The sequence below is a fragment of the Leucopleurus acutus genome (assembly GCF_964270905.1).
Source record: "Leucopleurus acutus genome assembly, chromosome: 8".
Taxonomy (NCBI): Eukaryota; Metazoa; Chordata; class Mammalia; order Artiodactyla; family Delphinidae; genus Leucopleurus; species Leucopleurus acutus.
In genome coordinates this window covers 41,123,123-41,140,742 of record NC_139151.1, presented here as the reverse complement: position 1 = coordinate 41,140,742, position 17,620 = coordinate 41,123,123, and the positions used below count along the sequence as shown (strand labels likewise).

The 17,620-nt window shown below is 47.0% G+C and overlaps 1 protein-coding gene across 3 annotated transcripts in view; it reads left to right on the top strand.

Annotated features, from left to right (window-relative positions):
* FAT3 (FAT atypical cadherin 3) overlaps positions 1-17,620 on the top strand; it is a gene marked incomplete at both ends in the record, with an annotated part of 559,095 nt that overhangs the window by 499,579 nt on the left and 41,896 nt on the right. For all 3 annotated transcript variants that reach the window (XM_082845224.1, XM_082845225.1, XM_082845223.1), the window contains 6 exons: positions 1,731-2,124; positions 4,670-4,880; positions 6,102-6,239; positions 7,375-7,518; positions 10,493-10,690; positions 13,782-14,580. In XM_082845224.1, coding sequence (XP_082701350.1) covers positions 1,731-2,124; positions 4,670-4,880; positions 6,102-6,239; positions 7,375-7,518; positions 10,493-10,690; positions 13,782-14,580 — 1,884 coding nt within the window. The remainder of the gene's footprint in view (positions 1-1,730; positions 2,125-4,669; positions 4,881-6,101; positions 6,240-7,374; positions 7,519-10,492; positions 10,691-13,781; positions 14,581-17,620) is intronic.

The following is a 17,620-nucleotide window of genomic DNA, read 5'->3' as shown; positions in this document are numbered from 1 at the left end:
CTCCTCTGCTAACTTCCTACTTGAATCTCCACTTACATATAAAATGTCCATCTCACACTTAATCGATGCTAAACAGGGCCCGTGATCTTCGTCCAAATCCTATCGTCTTCCCGCAGTCAGTCCTCTCCATGGCAACTGATGGTAACTCCCTCTTTTCAGTCGCTCGGGCCCAAACCTAAGAGTCATTCCGGGATCTTCTCTTTCGTTCACATCCCACATCCTGCCAGCTCCATGGTGAGAAAGCGATCTATTCTCACCACCTCCAAGTTCAGAATACATTTAGGGCCCCTCACTTCTCACACCCACGTGTTCAGAGTACATCTGGAACCTGACCACGTCTCACCCCTTTCAACACCACCGTCCATTCCAGCTGCCCTTATTGCACACCTGTCTTCCTGCAGGAGACTGCCAGTGGGTCTCTGCTTCCTGTCTTGCTGTTCTGTTCATAACCAGCTGCCTGAGCCATCCTGTTAATATCTAATTCATACCGTGTGACTCCCCTCCTCAGAGCCCTCCAGCGCTTCCCAACTACCACCAACCACCACCCCTCCGGGCGATCTGCTCCCCAGTGCGTCACCACCCTGCTCTCATCGCCTGCATCTCTCTTCTTCGCTCTGCTCACACTGGCCCTCTCCCCCGTGCTCCTCAAACACACGAGCTCGGCTGCCACTCCAGGCTTGCCTGGGTCCCTCTGCCTGCGGCCTTCTTCCTCGGATTTCTGCACTGCTCACTCCCTCCCTCCCTCCTTCGGGTCTTCACTCAAATGCCAAACTTCCAACCACCTGTATTAAAAGGACCACCCTTCTCCCCAGCTCCCAAACTCCCTCTCCCCCCAGCACTCACGATTCCCCCCCATTATGGCTTCATTCTTCTCCCTTTTTATTCCCAAACATACCATGTATTTTACTGATTCTTTGTTCTTGTTCATTTCTTATTTACTCTCACCAGAAAGTAAAAATTTCCCTCAGGAAATGTTTGTCTCTTGTCCATTATGAGAATCTCCAGTCTTTGGAATAGTGCCTGATAGAGTCTAGATAAAAATGTGTCGAGTTAATTAATTAATTTGTCTTTCTCTTTCTGTGGCACATCCTGACGCTTATACCTGTTGGCATCTTAGAGTTTTTCTTAAGGATGCATGGTGTTCTTTAATATATTGAGAAGATCCAACTATTTCTTTTTTTATTAAGTTGCTGGATGGTTTATTAGGGGACGCATAGCGATCCTCAGGATAACAGTTTCAGATGGAGGTTATAAAGATATGAAGAAATTGCTTGAGGGCTTGAATAATAATAGGTTATATGTTCTTCGCTGTTATCAAAGCGTTTTTCATCTTCCTTGTGGCCTAGGCAGGTAAGAAAGACTGTAACTTGTCCAAGCCACACGAGCCAGAAGAACTGAAGTCAGTTTCTCTAACATGATCAAGACAGTTGGTCAGTTATTTGAAAACATTGAAGGAAGGACTCATAACAACGTGACACATGCATGCAAAACGTTTTGCTTTAGATCCAGCTATTTCTGATATTTCTTACCAATATTTTCCGTTTCTTTACCATTTGGTTCAGTTGTATATTTGTTATAAACTGAAGTCGTCGTAGGACCAAAGCCATTGGTTTCCATAGTTACCGTTTTTCTTTGTGTGGCCGTTAGACAGTCATCAAAGCCACAGTCTTCTAGTGCAGAGGGCGTTCCGGCTGCGTCCCTCTCCGCTCACGCTCTCACGTCTCCCACAGGCACCAACAGGAAGGTCGTGTACTCCCTGGCCGACTCGGCCGACGGGTTCTTCTCCATCGACAGCTCGTCTGGCATCATCATCCTGGAGCAGCCGCTGGACCGAGAACAACAGTCCTCCTACAGCATCAGCGTGCAGGCCACCGACCAGAGCCCCGGCCAGGCCCTGTCCTCTCTGGCCACTGTCACCATCACCGTCCTGGACATTAACGACAACCCCCCCGTGTTTGAGAGGAGGGACTACCTGGTGACGGTGCCTGAGGACACCTCCCCTGGCACCCAAGTCCTTGTTGTTTTTGCCACCAGCAAAGATATAGGCACAAATGCCGAGATTACGTACCTCATCCGGTCTGGAAATGAGCAAGGGAAATTTAGGATCAACCCAAAGACAGGTGGGTAAACAGCAACCAACTTAGAATCTAAGGCTTCACTATACCCTGGTTCTCCTCCTCACCCTCTAATCAACCGCCCTTCTTGGTGGAAACAAGTCTTCTCAGAGCAGGACCTGCATGCCGACCCCAGAGTGCCCTCTGACACTCTGTTCCAAGGATGCCCCCTGCTAAGTTTCAGCTCCTTGCTGTGGGCTCACTGGGCAAATACTTGGCCCCTAGGCTGGCTCCAGGATTTTTCAGATTGACAAGCTCGGGAACAGTCATGTGGTTCAAGATGGGGAGATAGTATTTGCAGATGGAGCCTCGGGGTCTGTTTGTTTCTCTCTCTTTTCTGTTTGCTTGTTTTTGTTACTTGGGTCCTATATTTCTGTGCTGGAACAGCTCCTGGGGATTAGCCTCCAGTTGCCACTGTCCACGCTCAGGTGGCCACTCTCTGGTCACCTACCAAAGCAGATGTTAATGAGTGATCTGCATGGTGACCTTCAGGCCTTCTAAACCCAGCACCCGGCCGGCTGGAATGGGCATTGTATTTGATTCCTACTCACTGCTCCCATAGTCAGAACACAGCCATTTCTCACCACGCCCTTTTCAAACTCTGCGGGAGGGTGTGGCATCTCCTGCGGAAGAGATGTCTAGAAAGAAACCAAGAGAACAAAGAGAACCCTAGGGCTTTCTCTTCCTCGGGGAGTAATAACTAGTAGGGCTGCTTTGAGTAAGTGAAGAGGATAATTCAGAAAAATGTTTGGCTATTCTTTGAAAAGTAAACATACTTACCCTTGCATTTTCAAAGAGTGTTTATATTAATATTTTCAAAGCTCTTTTGTGGATATTCTTATTTGTTTACCTATCCCCCTATGAATAAGCAAGGCAGCCCATTTCACAGATGAGAAAGGTGAGTCCCTCATACCTTCCGGCCACTGGACATAATTCCGTCATCACGCAAGGAATATGTACTTGTTGAGCAAGAGGGCAAAGGAGGTCTGTTTTCTGTTGGATAATCCAAGACATATGAGCAAGAAACTATCGCAATTAGCAATGTTCATGTAACGTGGCAGATACACCAGATTCCTATAAAGTCGATAGTTATTTCTCCCGTTTTCTGTATGAGCAAATCGGCTTCAGAGAGGTTAATTTTTCCAATGTGAGTAAGTTGTGGGTGGTGCAGGGATCCAGGATTTGAAGTCAGATCTCCCTGACTCTGGAATACATGCTCTAACCTCTATATAGCACTGCTATGCCATGGGGGTGCAAAAATTGCAGGACACGTAGTCCCTGCCTTAGTATAGGAGGGCGGAAACATTAATGGAAGGATTGCAGCAGCAGCTTCTCCCACTTAATAACCCTGTTTATTAAGTGCATTACTTCAAATTAAAACGTATGGGGATTTTCCTCATTTAAATGTGTGTTAGCCTTAGCACGTCTAGTTATGGCCATTGTATATGAATACCATGGGGAAATGGTTGAGTACTGTTTAAATCTGGCTCTGGATAACGAGGCTGGGATGCGAAATAAAGCGCTAGGGGTGGTAATTGCTAAGAAAACATAATTATGGAGAGAAAGAGGCTCTTGCTTTAGGTACGACTTCTATTTCTCTCCTTAAGTAGAAGGGCAGGCTTAGCTCCCTGAGAAGCTGCCTGTCTGGAAAGAGAACAGATGTGATGTACTCACCTTGGTCCTAGTGACTGTTTTCCAGGTGGGAGAGAGAGGTAAATGCCCTCGAGAACTGCTCTGCAGACGGTACAATGACCAGCTACCAAGTGCAGGAGGCAGGACTGGGTCGCCCACCAGAAAGGGCTAGGATGGGAGGGAAAGAACACTCAAGGAGCCCCTCGCGGAGGTGCCCCCACCTAGCTGCTTTCACCTGTTCTCCTTGCTTAATTTAAGAACTCTGTGCCATGGGTATTAGCTCTGCTCTGTAGTTGTAGACACTAAACTCACGCTTGCTATTCGGTAACAGATCCCCAAGTGTTTCCTTTTCCGTCACATCACTACATCCTGAACTTTCTGAGGTCTTTGTCCTCTTTGTGCCATAAAAGTTTCAGAAAAGCGGCTTATAAGTAGGGGAGGCACCTTAGTGGTTAATTCAGTTTAAGAGTTAGGTTAAGTCTGCAAGTATGTACTTACTGATGAGGGACGGGGTCATACAATCACGTCCATGCATCTTGGCACATCCTCAGTCTGCCTGGGTCCACCTGAGGAATCCTGGGGAGGTGCTCATAGGGGATGCTTGCTCCGGTCCCTCCTCCCAAATTGCCTGAGAGTGAATAATGCCAGAGATTTTCAGGCTGCCCGAGGGAAGTTCAGAAGCTATTGCGGAAACATGCAAAGACCTGATTTCTTCAGGATTGTGTCTGGTGGATAGCAATGTTTTAACTGACAGCATTAATCAGACTCTGGGTTGCTTTCAGCTGGGTATTAAGTAAACCAATTCCTGAATATCTCAAACTCTTGGCTGGAAATGATGTTGCAAATATTACCATGATTGTGGGACTGCTGACCAGAGTTTCTCCTCATCAAATCTAAAGCTCCCCATTTTCCTTCAAAGGGAGTATCTCTGTGTCTGAGGTCCTGGACTTTGAACTATGCAGAAAGTTTTACCTGGTGGTGGAAGCGAAAGACGGGGGCACCCCCGCCCTCAGTGCCATGGCCACTGTCAACATCAACCTCACAGATGTGAATGACAACCCTCCCGAGTTCAGCCAGGATGTCTACAGTGCCGTCATAAGTGAAGACGCCTCGGTCGGGGACTCTGTCATTTCGGTAGGTGCCAGGGGCGTGGTCCAGACACCTGGGACTAATAATCCTCAGGAGAGTGAAAAAGGGAGCAGAGTCTATCTCGGATTCTCTTCGCACTTCCTCTTTTCAGAGTCCTTTGGTCCCCAAGAACTTTAGTCAGACACCAGCCTTTCAACTACTCCTTCTCCACATTCTGTTAGAAAGGGTCTGATAAAGTTCATTTATATCAAGGTGTAAGTGATCACTCATCACGTTCCTCCCAGGAGTGTATTTTTTTGAGAAACAAAACAGACCATGGAATGAATTTCTAATGATAGCTCCTACTAGCTTGTGACCTTGGATGACAAGTTAGTAGATGGCTAAGGACAGAATAAAAAAATCCTTCCCACCCCCCCAAATACACACATACACACACACACACACACACACACACACACACACACATACAGAAGGGCAGCTACAAATGGGATCAAGCTTAAGACTGACTGGTTACTCTTCAAGGAGCTCTTTCTGGAAGGAATTTTTTCTATACCAATAAGAGCAAGCTATGTATTAGGAGGACACAGGTTCTCTTAGACATAGAAATTACATTTGGGAACAGTGAGTCAGTCCCGTCCTCAGCACCCTCATTAACCCCTAGGTGGGAGAGGTCCCTTCCACCCACCCTCATATCTGGCTCCTGCAGCACCAGGTGTTCATTCTTTACACATCCAAGGTAGACTTCCCAGGCCATTTCTCCTGGGGCCTGAAACGATTACAAGACTATTTCCATACATATAAATCCCAACATCACCAATGTGGAGCAGCAGACGGTGGGGCTGTGTGTTTGCCATGTGGGAAAGGGGATTTTCTTGGACTTCCTTAACATGGGAATGCATACATTTAGAAAATACCTGACTCAGTGGCAGAGACCATTGTTTTGCCGAATTGGGAAAGAATCCCCGAAGTATCCCTATCAGTTAGTGTTGGGTCTATCCTTGCTGGCTCAAGGCCTGAGGAAAATCAGGCCTAACAAGCATCAGGCTGTAGGCAGATAAAAATGAACATGAATAAAACGGCAGCTCTAGTAATGGTGCTTACCTCCTTCGGCCAACCCCAAATCTCTTCCCCTGGCATTGGTGAGTAGAACGCCTAAGAAAACTCTCAGAGTTGTGCCCATTTGTACAGACCTGGGACCCTAAGAATAAACCTTTTCTCTGTCTGTCGTGTCATGTCTTTGCTTTGTTTTGCTTGTGTCCCGTGAAGCTAATAGCAGAAGATGCAGACAGCCAGCCCAATGGACAGATTCGATTTTCCATTGTGAATGGAGATCGAGACAGTGAATTTGCTGTGGATCCTGTCTTGGGACTTGTGAAGGTTAAAAAGAAATTGGACCGGGAACGGGTAAGCTAGTTTAGGCCTGCTCCCTTCCCATCCACACCCACCCCTTCACTGAAATCAGGCCAGACTCCATGAGTATAAGTAGGAAGGTTCTCCATTCTAAATAACGGGAGTGGGAATTCCCTGGTGGTTCAGTAGTTAGGACTCTGCGTTTTCACTGCCGTAGCCTGGGTTCGATCCCTGATCGGTGAACTAAGATCCCATCAGCCTCGAGGTGCGGCCAAAAAAAAAAGAAACAAACAAACAATGACAACAAAAAAACACACATTGAATAATGGGAGTAAATAGGGATGGACTAAAATGCAGCAGGAAGTATTTTCATTAGACCTTAGAAAGAATTTGTTGCCAGTAGATGCTGGTATTTTCTTATTTTTGGAGGCTTTCAAGAAAAAGCAAAAACCTGACTTTCTAGATGGTTTGAATTTTGGTCCTTCCAAAGCAAGAAAGCAGAAAAGTATATTCAGCGTCGGGATCCTGTGGTCCTGGTTTCATGAACAGCATTGACCCTAAGTGAGCAGATACAAAAGGATAACCTGAAGGTATCTAGGTCAGAAAGAATGATCCAGCGGATTCCTCTGCCCGAGGTTAAACTAAGTTTCTAAACACTGCCTTTTTTGACCAAAAATATGTCTTCAAAGTGAAATTTAACTATGGAAAAAGATGCCATAGACGTGACGCTTAAACGTAGAAAGACTTCACTGGGTAATAGAAGCCCGTAATATACTCCCAAAGTATGAAAAGTCATACTTAGGACAGATCAGTTGTGACAACTGTTATAGTTTGAACGACGGCCAAGAGCTGTGGTTCTAACCCGGGCTGATTTTACCCCCAGGGGACATCTGGCAATATTTGGAGACATTTTGGGTTGTGACAAGCAGGCAGAGGCAATATTGACTTCTAGTGAGTAGAGACCAGGGACGCTGCTAAACACCCTGCAACGCACAGGTCCGCCCCCGACAACTAAGAATTATCTGGCCCCAAAGGCCAGTTGGTGCCGAGGTTGAAAAACCCCGGTCTAGAGACTCAACGTGAAGATGGCTCATCTTCCGCAAAGCCCTGTGAGCCTGTGGCGCCTGAGCGAGCCCAGAAGGAAGCAAGCACTGTGATCCTTCACTGTCGGCCCTTTGTGCTTTGGCAGGTGTCTGGATACTCCCTGCTCATCCAGGCAGTAGACAGCGGCATTCCTGCGATGTCTTCAACTGCCACTGTCAACATTGATATTTCTGATGTAAACGACAACAGCCCAGTATTTACACCTGCTAACTATACCGCTGTGATTCAGGTGAGCAAATCTGGCCTCCCAGGCTCTTGTCCTTATGCACTCATCCTCCTTCCTCCGCTGTTAGTTACTCATCATGGTTTACTCTTGTTTTTACCTAATATCAACTCATCCCATCGTAGGGCTAGTATGAAAAGAGCCTGATTCTTCTACTGCAACTGATTCATAAAACGTCGATCAGTGCTATGGCCAATGGGGTTCTTTCAAGTGTCAGGTGCTTTCCGTACACGGTCTGTCCTCACGACCACCCTCACTTTATATTGAAGGAGGTAAGGATCTGAGAGGTTAAGTAGCTCAACCAAGATCATGAAGCTGTTAGGCGATAGAGTCAGCATTTGAACTCGGGTCTGTCTTCTGAAAAGACTATTCTCTTCCCACAGTGACAGGCTGCCTTTAAGCCACTTTGTGCTATTCTAGCAGGGGAGGGAGGTTGATACGAACCATCTTGTTTGTCAAAGGGAGATTGGCCATCAGGCTAGAGCTGCTCCTCATTAAAATCAGTCTTCCAGGGCTTCCCTGGTGGCGCCATGGTTGAGAGTCCGCCTGCTGATGCAGGGCACGCAGGTTCGTGCCCCGGTCCGGGAAGATCCCACATGCCGCGGAGCGGCTGGGCCCGTGAGCCATGGCCGCTGAGCCTGCGCGTCTGGAGCCTGTTGCTCTGCAACAGGAGAGGCCTCAACAGTGAGAGGCCCGCGTACCGCAAAAAAAAAAAGAAAAAAAAAATCAGTCTTCCATAAGCAGTTTGTTTAGCAGTTTAAACCCACTTGCTCTCTAAAATTAGACTGCAGGAGAGAGTGACTTACTGCTGGTGTTCTGCTCTCAGAGAGAACGACTTTTCTTCCCAGCTATTTTTTTTTTTTAATTCAAAAGATATCTCGTGAGCACGGTACTAAGCGCCAAGCTACTTCCATTTCCCAGTATTTCTAGAAGCTGAAAGTCCGACTTCAAGAGGATCAGGAAATCCAGTCCAGGAATACTGTCAGCATGGAGGACTTACAGGAGACAGGGATGGATATATGTGTCTTGTGGGGACCACGGATACTTTAAGAAATCAGCCTCAGAATCACCCGCCCATCTTGAGGGGCGCCTTTGGAACAACATTCAAGACTTTGAGTCTGGCCATCTATAGGCCTCCAGCTCCCCACACCACTGAGCCCCCCCAGAATCAGGCTGAGCAGCCCTCTGCTCCCTTCCTACCCCTGTCTCAGCGAAACCCGATTCCTTCCCCAGCGGTATTTTGGTTTCCTCTCCTCTCTGATGCTCATTCCAGCAGCTGTGCTTTCCTGCCCCTCTCCAGCTTCCACAGAGCTCCCCCCCAGGCTCTGCCCCTTCCCCTACTGCCGCTTCCCTCCATGGCTCTGCTCCCCACCCGTCCCCACGATGCTGCTCTCTGCCCCCCCTCCGCCGCCTCCGCTCACTAGCCCAGCGCCAAATGGGCTCTGGCTACTCAAGGTCAGTTTTATGACACGCGTCGATCAGCTTGACAGACTGTTCTCACACGCGCTCCAGGAAGTCAGCAGGGAGAGAACAGAGACTCTGAGCCCACGAGCGGTGGCCGTGGCTTCTTGTCTGCAACACTGGGCCCGTCTGTGTTCTCTTTCACCCTCCTTCCTCGGATGCGACCCCTCAGGCACACATCCTCTTACCCTCTCTCTTGTATGGAGGAAATGGCTTTTATAGAGAGAGCACACAAATCAATAAATCTTCTGTGTTGTGTGGTACTGAGGATACTGTCAGCTTGCACTAATAAATCTACGCTGGGCTGGGACGTTTCCACAACTTATTCCAGAGGGAGACGGTGTCTAGTTCCTGATAACCAAAAGGCCACTTGAGAGGAGAAGCAACATGAGAAGTATCTGAGGTTCTTTTCTCCTGCAAAAAAAACGCTCCTCCCATTGTTCACCCCAGAATAATTTTCTTTTTCCAACACATGGTTCTCATAAGACTAATTCAGCGCCTAACACATGAGTGCGCCCACCCCGCCCGTGACTGCTGTCATGCAGGGTATCATTGTCTCCATCTCTGGGACCCAAACTCAGTTAATCCAAAGTCAATGTCATCAGAAGGCCTGAACGAATGAAAATGACTTCAGGCCCGAGCTGTGGGAATGCTGAAGTCCAAACAGAGCAGAGCAAGGAAACCAGTGCCTGGGCCACCGAGGAGTTCAATTTGGTGTTTTCAGAGTAAGGACAACCTTGGGCCCAAGAAGGAGTAACTAGGAGCCTTTGTGTTTCCATCTGGGGTAGAAGGCAGAGTTTCTGCAAAATCATGTTGGCATAATGACATCCGGACTTCCGAAACTTACAGATTCCTTTTCTCTTCATTCGCTAACTGAGGAATATCCATCCCATCCCCTTTCCCTTCCCTTAAGAAATAGCAAAACTGTGTTCTGATGGCTGGGGTGAAAAGCCCTGTTTTTCACCTGACACCCGCCTTTGTATTTTTCCTGGGAAGTTGCCAGGATGTCCCCCTAAAGAGTCCGGTATTGTGACTTTGTGTCACCATGTTGGGCCTCTGCGTAACTGTGCTGTGGTAAGTGTGACGAAGTGCTTTCCCATCCTGAAAGGTTGATGTTTTCTTGGCCTGAGAGGATTTCTGACATCGTCATGAAGGCTGATGAGCACCGTGTATCTCTGGAGCCGTTCGGGTGAACTCAGGGCAATTCCAGCCTTTCGAGGACAAGGTATAACCAGCAGCATCCTTGGAACCTGCAAACCCATTCAAAGCCAAGTCCTCATGTTTTCGCCTGCAGCTCACTGTCTCACAAGGCAGCTGTGGAGTGGCAGCGAAGGATGGGAAACATGACGCTCACAGAGGCCAGCACATTTTCAGAAGACAAGATAACATCACAGGGAATCCCTTCCGCAAAAAGCCCTGTTTCTAGCACAGCACTCTTAGCTGGTAATGATGGGTTTTCTTTTTAAATGTGAAGAGAGGTGTAATTTTATCTTCCCTTTTAATATACTCTCTTATGCAGGAGAATAAGCCAGTAGGCACCAGCATTTTGCAGCTCGTGGTGACAGACAGAGACTCCTTTCACAATGGGCCTCCCTTCTCCTTCTCTATTTTGTCGGGAAACGAAGAGGAGGCGTTCGTGTTGGACTCGGATGGGATCCTGCGCTCAGCCGTGGTCTTCCAGCACATGGAGTCTCCAGAGTATGTGCTGTGTGTCCAGGTACAGCCTCATCCTCTGGCCGCATCAGGCCAGCTTTCTCTCGTGCTGGTTGCTGGGCCTGTTGGTTGGGTTTTCTTTGTCAAGCAAGTCAACATAACTCATAACTCATTTTAATCTCAAATTCAATTTCACACCAATAAAAGTGGCCTCTGTATGTGAAGTTGAACAGGAAGGAAAGGAAGCATCATTGTTGAAGTGGGACGTTCCCGTAGGGTGTGCCGGGCTGACGGTCCCTGGGCTTAAATCTGCATTCTGAAAATTCCTGGGGTTCTAGTTGAGCCCCAAAGACAACTCATGTGTCAAGCCTTGCTGCTTGGTACTGAGAAGTATTTCCCAGGTCAACCCAAGTGGGGAAGGAACCAATCCTTGTCCTAATGTGATTGAGCTATTTCATGGCCTCTGCTTTTGAAGAGACCTCAACTTGGTAAGTTTCCCCAGTGAGATGGGAGGGGAACAGGGATTCAGATGGCAATGGCCTCCCAACATTTCAGCTTCTTCAAGGTCATGGTGTAAAATGAAGTGAGACAAAGAGGCAAAAGTGGCAGTTATGGGAAGGGTGTGGATAGGAGCAGGAAAGAGAGAGCACCAAAAATTCACTGGGTGCAAATTTTGCCAGTACCAAGATGTGGGTCCCATCAGTGAAACTGAGTGACATTTTTTACCCACAGTTGGCACAGAGGGCAACCTAAACTCATTATTAATGGTGGCAATAACAACAATAGCCATTCTTTATGTAGCATTTCATTGTGTACCTTATTTCTCTGGATAAACTATGGCTTACTCTACTCCACGAAACCTTCCAAATTAATGACTTTTGGGTCCAAGCACATTGATAAACTCTTCAGTTGCCACCCACGCGTCCAACAATATTATGTGAATGATTTTATATCACAGTATAGGTCCTCAAGGGCAAGGAGAGAGTTTTAGTGCCTTCTCACAGAAGCTAGTACAGTCCTTTGCATACCTTCTCTGGTTGTTAGAGAGCATATTTCACAACTCAGACTTTGTAAACACCATGGAGAGCTTCCTCCTACTAGTCCCTTATATTAAACTACCACCAAGTCGCACATTTCTGCCTTCATAAGGTCCCCGTGGGCATCAGGTATGTTCCCTTTGCCATCACCCCACTTTATTCTATATCGCCCGATACTCATACTATTGCAGAAGGCTCCCGGGTGTTCCTCTGGCTTCAGCCTCATTCTTTTCTGATCTATCCCTACACCCCTCCAGGCTAATCATTCCACTTTGATTATATCAGTCCACTTTGATTATGTCATTCCACTAAACCAGAGATCAACAGACTATAATAGCCCCTGAACCACATCCTGTCCTCAGCCTGTTTTTATAAGTAAAGTTTTATTAGAACACAGCCTCACCGATTCATTTACATATGCTCTGGGCTTCTTCTCTGCTGGAATGATAGTTGAGTAGTTGATAGAGATCATATAACCCCAAAGCCTAAACTATTTCTTATCTAGCCCTTTACAGAAAAAGTGTGCCAACCCCTAAACTAAATCCGTCTGAGCTCCCTAGTGCCTGAAAACTTGTGAATTCTGACTCTTTCAGACTTTAGGCAGACATGACTGTGCAGTCCTTCTCAGGCCACAAGCCCATGAGTCCGCCAGCTTACACCCAGTGGCTTCATGCCTTTCTGTCACTGGTTTTCAACATCTGAGTGGGCAACCTCTGGCCTATAGAGTCCAAACTCATCACTGTCTTTTTTTTTTTTTTCGGTACGCGGGTCTCTCACTGTTGTGGCCTCTCTCGTTGCGGAGCACAGGCTCTGGACGCGCAGGCTTAGCGGCCATGGTTCACGGGCCCAGCCGCTCCGCGGCATGTGGGATCCTCCCGGACCGGGGCACGAACCCGCATCCCCTGCATCGGCAGGCAGACTCTCAACCACTGCGCCACCAGGGAAGCCCCATCACTGTCTTTTGAGGCCATACACAGTTTCACTTCAAGTTCAACCTAATTTGCTAAATTTATCTCTTCTTACATGAATTTTCCATTTCAGCATCTCCGGTTCATATAATTCATTTTTAAAAGCATATGGTGATGGTAATAATAAAAATGACAACATTACATTAACTCTCACATACTAAGTACTTCTATGAGTCAAGCCTGTGCTAAGTACGTTGCAATCACTGTGTCTGTTAATCCCCACAGTACAAGAATCCTGTGAGGTAGATACGACTATTTTATTTAAATTAAAGATACAGAAATTGAAGCTCGAAGAAGTTAAGTGACTTACTCCAGGCCAGACACATAGAGGCAGAGCCAAGATTCAAACTCAGGTCTCTGTGATGAGCAAGGCTGTGCTTTTCTACTGCCTTCTACATACAAGGAAACATCTCCTCAGACGGTACCTAGCCTGCAAGGTCCTTTGCAGCCCCACATCTCGAGATACCCGCCCTGGGGACCCAGCCCCTGAGAATCTGCCCTTCTCAGAAGTCCTACAGCACTGACTACCTTCACATTGCACATGGCAGGTTCTCAGTAATGATCTGTTTCAGGGTAGTGGTTCTGTCAATTCTTATGTAAAGAAGGAAGTCAAAATGGGTTTTTTCAGGCTACCTATTTTACCCTTCAGTGTACCATCTTTTATTCTAAACCCTGATATTGTGTACTTCTCACTTTAAATAACATTGTTTCTTAAATGTGCAGAAAAGTGCTGTCTGGTCCAATCAAAAGCAAAGAAGCCAAAGAGAACAAAGATTTCTCCTACAAGTGGGAATGCCACTTTATGGGGTTCCCCTGTGGCTTCTGTCCAAAATTAAAACAAGGCCAGCCTGTTGTGGGCATGCTGGATCCTATAGCACCCTCTGTTCTCCCTCCCAATTCACCCCCATGGCTTTATTGTGTTGACACATTTTATTGTCCATAACAGAGTGTACATATGGGGACCCCAGGTGATAAATCACTCCTCTTACTTAAATGCACATCCTCAACATTTTGCAGAATAGTGGCAGGGGATGGAGGAAGAAGCAAACATAGTTAAAGGAACAGACATCTTCAGAGTTTTGTTGATCTTTTTTTAATTATTATGGTTTTTTTCTTACTTCCTTGGCTTTCTCCCTCTTGGTTGTTTTAGGCAAAAGACTCAGGCAAACCTCAGCAAGTTTCTCACTCCTACATCCACGTGCGGGTCATCGAGGAAAGCATCCACAAGCCCACGGCCATCCCCCTGGAAATTTTCATTGTCACCATGGAGGACGACTTTCCTGGTGGGGTCATTGGGAAGATCCATGCCACAGATCAAGATGTGTATGATGTCCTCACATTTGCCCTGAAATCGGAGCAGAAAAGCTTGTTCAAGGTGAACAGTCATGATGGGAAAATCATCGCCCTAGGAGGCCTGGACAGCGGGAAGTACATCCTGAACGTGTCAGTGAGTGATGGCCGTTTCCAGGTGCCCATCGACGTGGTCGTGCATGTGGAGCAGCTGGTGCACGAGATGCTGCAGAACACGGTCACCATCCGCTTCGAGAACGTATCCCCCGAGGACTTTGTGGGGCTGCACATGCACGGGTTCCGGCGCACCCTGCGGAACGCGGTCCTCACCCAGAAGCAGGACAGCCTGCATATCATCAGCATCCAGCCCGTGGCGGGCACCCATGAGCTGGACATGCTGTTCGCGGTGGAGACGCCCAACAGTGAGTTCTACAAGCCGGCCTACCTGATCCAGAAGCTGTCCAATGCCAGGAGACATCTGGAGAACGTCATGCGCATCTCAGCCATCCTGGAGAAGAACTGCTCCGGGCTGGATTGCCAGGAGCAGCACTGCGAGCAAGGCTTGTCGCTGGATTCCCACGCGCTCATGACCTACAGCACAGCTCGCATCAGCTTCGTGTGCCCGCGTTTCTACAGGAACGTGCGCTGCACCTGTAACGGTGAGTGCGGTTCGGAGGGTGCCCTCCCCAGTCCTGAGCTTTCAGAGGTGGCCTGGATTACCATCCTGGCATGCATGCATTCGTTCATTCACTCATTGGACAAAATATTTACTGCCCGCCATGTCTTGCACATTGTAAATAGTGCTGCAGTGAACACTGGGGTGCGTGTGTCTTTTCAGATTAGAGTTTTTGTCTTTTCTGGATATACGGCCAGGAGTGGGATTGCTGGATCATACGGTAACTCTATTTTTAGTTTTTTAAGGAACCTCCATACTGTTCTCCATGGTGGCTGCACTAAGTATCGTATGATATCACCTACATGTGGAATCCAAACACAAATTATATGAACGAACTTATTTACAAAACAGAAATTGACTCTCAGTCATAGAAAACAAACTTATGGTTATCAAAGGGGCAAGGTGGAGGGTATATATTAGGAGTATGGGATTAACAGATAACAATACTATATGTAAAATAAACAATAAGCACCTACTGTATAGCACAGGGTGCTATATTCAATATCTTGTAATAACCTATAATGGAAAAGAATCTGAAAAAGAATATATATATATATATATATATATATATATATATATATATATAGAACTGAATAACTTTGCTGTACACCTGAAGCTAACACGTCACTGTAAATCAACTATATTTCAATGTTAAAAAAAAAAAAAAGTAGGAATTAGACGTGTGATAACAGGTAGGGGAGGGACAGCATTCCAGTGGAGGGGCTGTTTGTATGAGGCTTAGGGGCAAGACAGCAACCTACAATGAGGGGATTGGAAGAGATTTCCAGTGATGACAAAGGAGACTTGTGAGTCGGCCCAGTGATCACAGAAGAGCCATTAGCCAGGGTGACGTTCTAGAAATTATCTCAAAGCAGTGGGAGCCATTGGCTCATTTGACGGGGGAGAAGTGACAGAATCAGGTCTGTATTTCATGAAGAGCCTGCTGGCTGCAGAGGTGAATGGGTTAGACGGGGCCGGGCCAGAGGCAGGGAAACAAGTTCAGAAGCTATCGCAGAGGGGAAAGGCAGCTGGATTTGCTTCAGTGAAAAACAGGGGCCAGATATTCCGGAGCACAGTCAAGGGGTGGATTCAGCCCTCAGAGCGGCAGAGATGGAATGGTTTGTATTTGTCGACGTAACTAGAGTCTCTGAACCTTGACCTTCCCTGGTCAGAGGCCATAGCTGCACAGAGTCGCATGACCACAGTGGTCAGCAAGAAACCTTGCTCTCTCCCTCTTTTTCTCTCTCTGACATATGGCACCATAAATTCACTGCCCTCTTCGAAGAAAATTGCACCTGGAGTTTTTCTAGCCAGTGAAAACTTGGCCTAAAGGTACTGTGGCCAGAAGAGAAGCCATTTATAAAACATCCTTTAGGTAATTGAGGACAGGCAGGGCCCCTGCCCTCTTCCCTTGTAGAAAGTTTTGTGTTGCACTTTGGAGAATGAGTTCATCAGAGGAAGGCCCCAGAGATCACAGCTCCCTCGAGAGACCTTTTGATGACCTCCAAGCAGCCTAGAAGAGTGCTGGCCACTCACTTCGTGGTCCCCAGTGAATTCTGTTTGTGTTTTCATCACGTAGATGCAGTGATATCCAAACTGTTGAATATGTAAATTAGCTCCAAAGTAGCTCCAAAGGAACTCCAAGCATGTGTGCTAGGTGTAATGCATTTCTGGCAGAAGCCACCAACATGCAGGATTTATGAATGCCGGTCGTCCAGACCCTATCCATATTTCCTTTGTAGGCAAACTGATTTATGCACTAGAGCCTTCCTGCAGTGATTCACAGCAGGGTTTAAAAGAGGTTCGAGACAGGACAGTGCAGACTCTGCAGGAGAAACTAAACCAGCTAATTAATCCTTGTGCTCTGGGAACTCATTTCATTCAGTAGAAAACTGTGGTGCCGGCAATGTCCTAGGCACTGCAGATTCAAAGTGAAAAAAGACACAGTCCCTGCTCTTAGGAGCTGGCTATTGTGAACTCAGCTGTTGCAAGTACCTGTTTGCATTAATGGTGTTATAAGGAATGCTGGGGAGGAAAAAGGACAGAGTCCCTATCGTGGCCAGAGGAAAGCTTTCTGTGACATTTAGGCACCAGAGACCACCTATATTCTAAGTTTTGAGGGATGAGTATGAGTTCTTCAAGAAGAGACAAGGGGAGGGCAGGCTTAGCAGTTTTCCTCAAAGCAGGGATTTAGATTTTGTTGGAGAGAGGGGTCTTGCTCTGCATTTTGCATGAGACACTGATGTTTTAAATGCAGTGAGTTTCAAGGTGGTATCCTGGCCCAGGACTCCTGTCCTCGAGTCCCCATAAATCTTTCCACTCCCGGGAAACCCAGAATGCTGGAAGTTTTTGTGATTCAGCCCCGAGACGTCCAAAGAGGAGGCTTTCTCGGTTTAAAAAGCAAGCATTTCCTGAACAAGAACTCTGTGCAGACTCAGCCCCTTTGCACCTTTAAGTCACTCTTGTAATTAAGCTGCAAAATAAAATACTGGATGTTAGTGGTAAAAGGACCTCAGAACATCATCTGGCCCAATCCCCATCTTCAGCAGCTGATATACGATAATCTCCCTTTTATAAATATGGTAGCTGCCTGCCTTGCCCAGGGCCATACGGCTGGTGAGAAGGGCATGCTGATTCAATGAAGGTTCATCTTGGGCCATTGTTTTATTACCTGCATCTTAAGAACAGGAACTCTTCCATTTTTTATAGGATTCATAACCCCAGTGCTATGTACTCTATAAGAATATTCAAATAAACCCATTTTTCCTGACTGATCACCAACCTCATAGACCCATGGCAGAGTAGCAGGGGATCTCAGACTCCACTATGCCTGTGGCTTACTAGAAATGCCCACTACTGAGACCCACACTCAAATATAGCAGGAGGTTTTGGGTGGAGCCTGGGAGCCACTATATATGTAGCCTGGGTGATTCTAATTCTGGCGAGTTTGGTGAGGAAACCAAACTCTAAGAAATCTCACATCAACATAAAATAGAAACAATTTCCTCTGGGTTCAGAGAGCA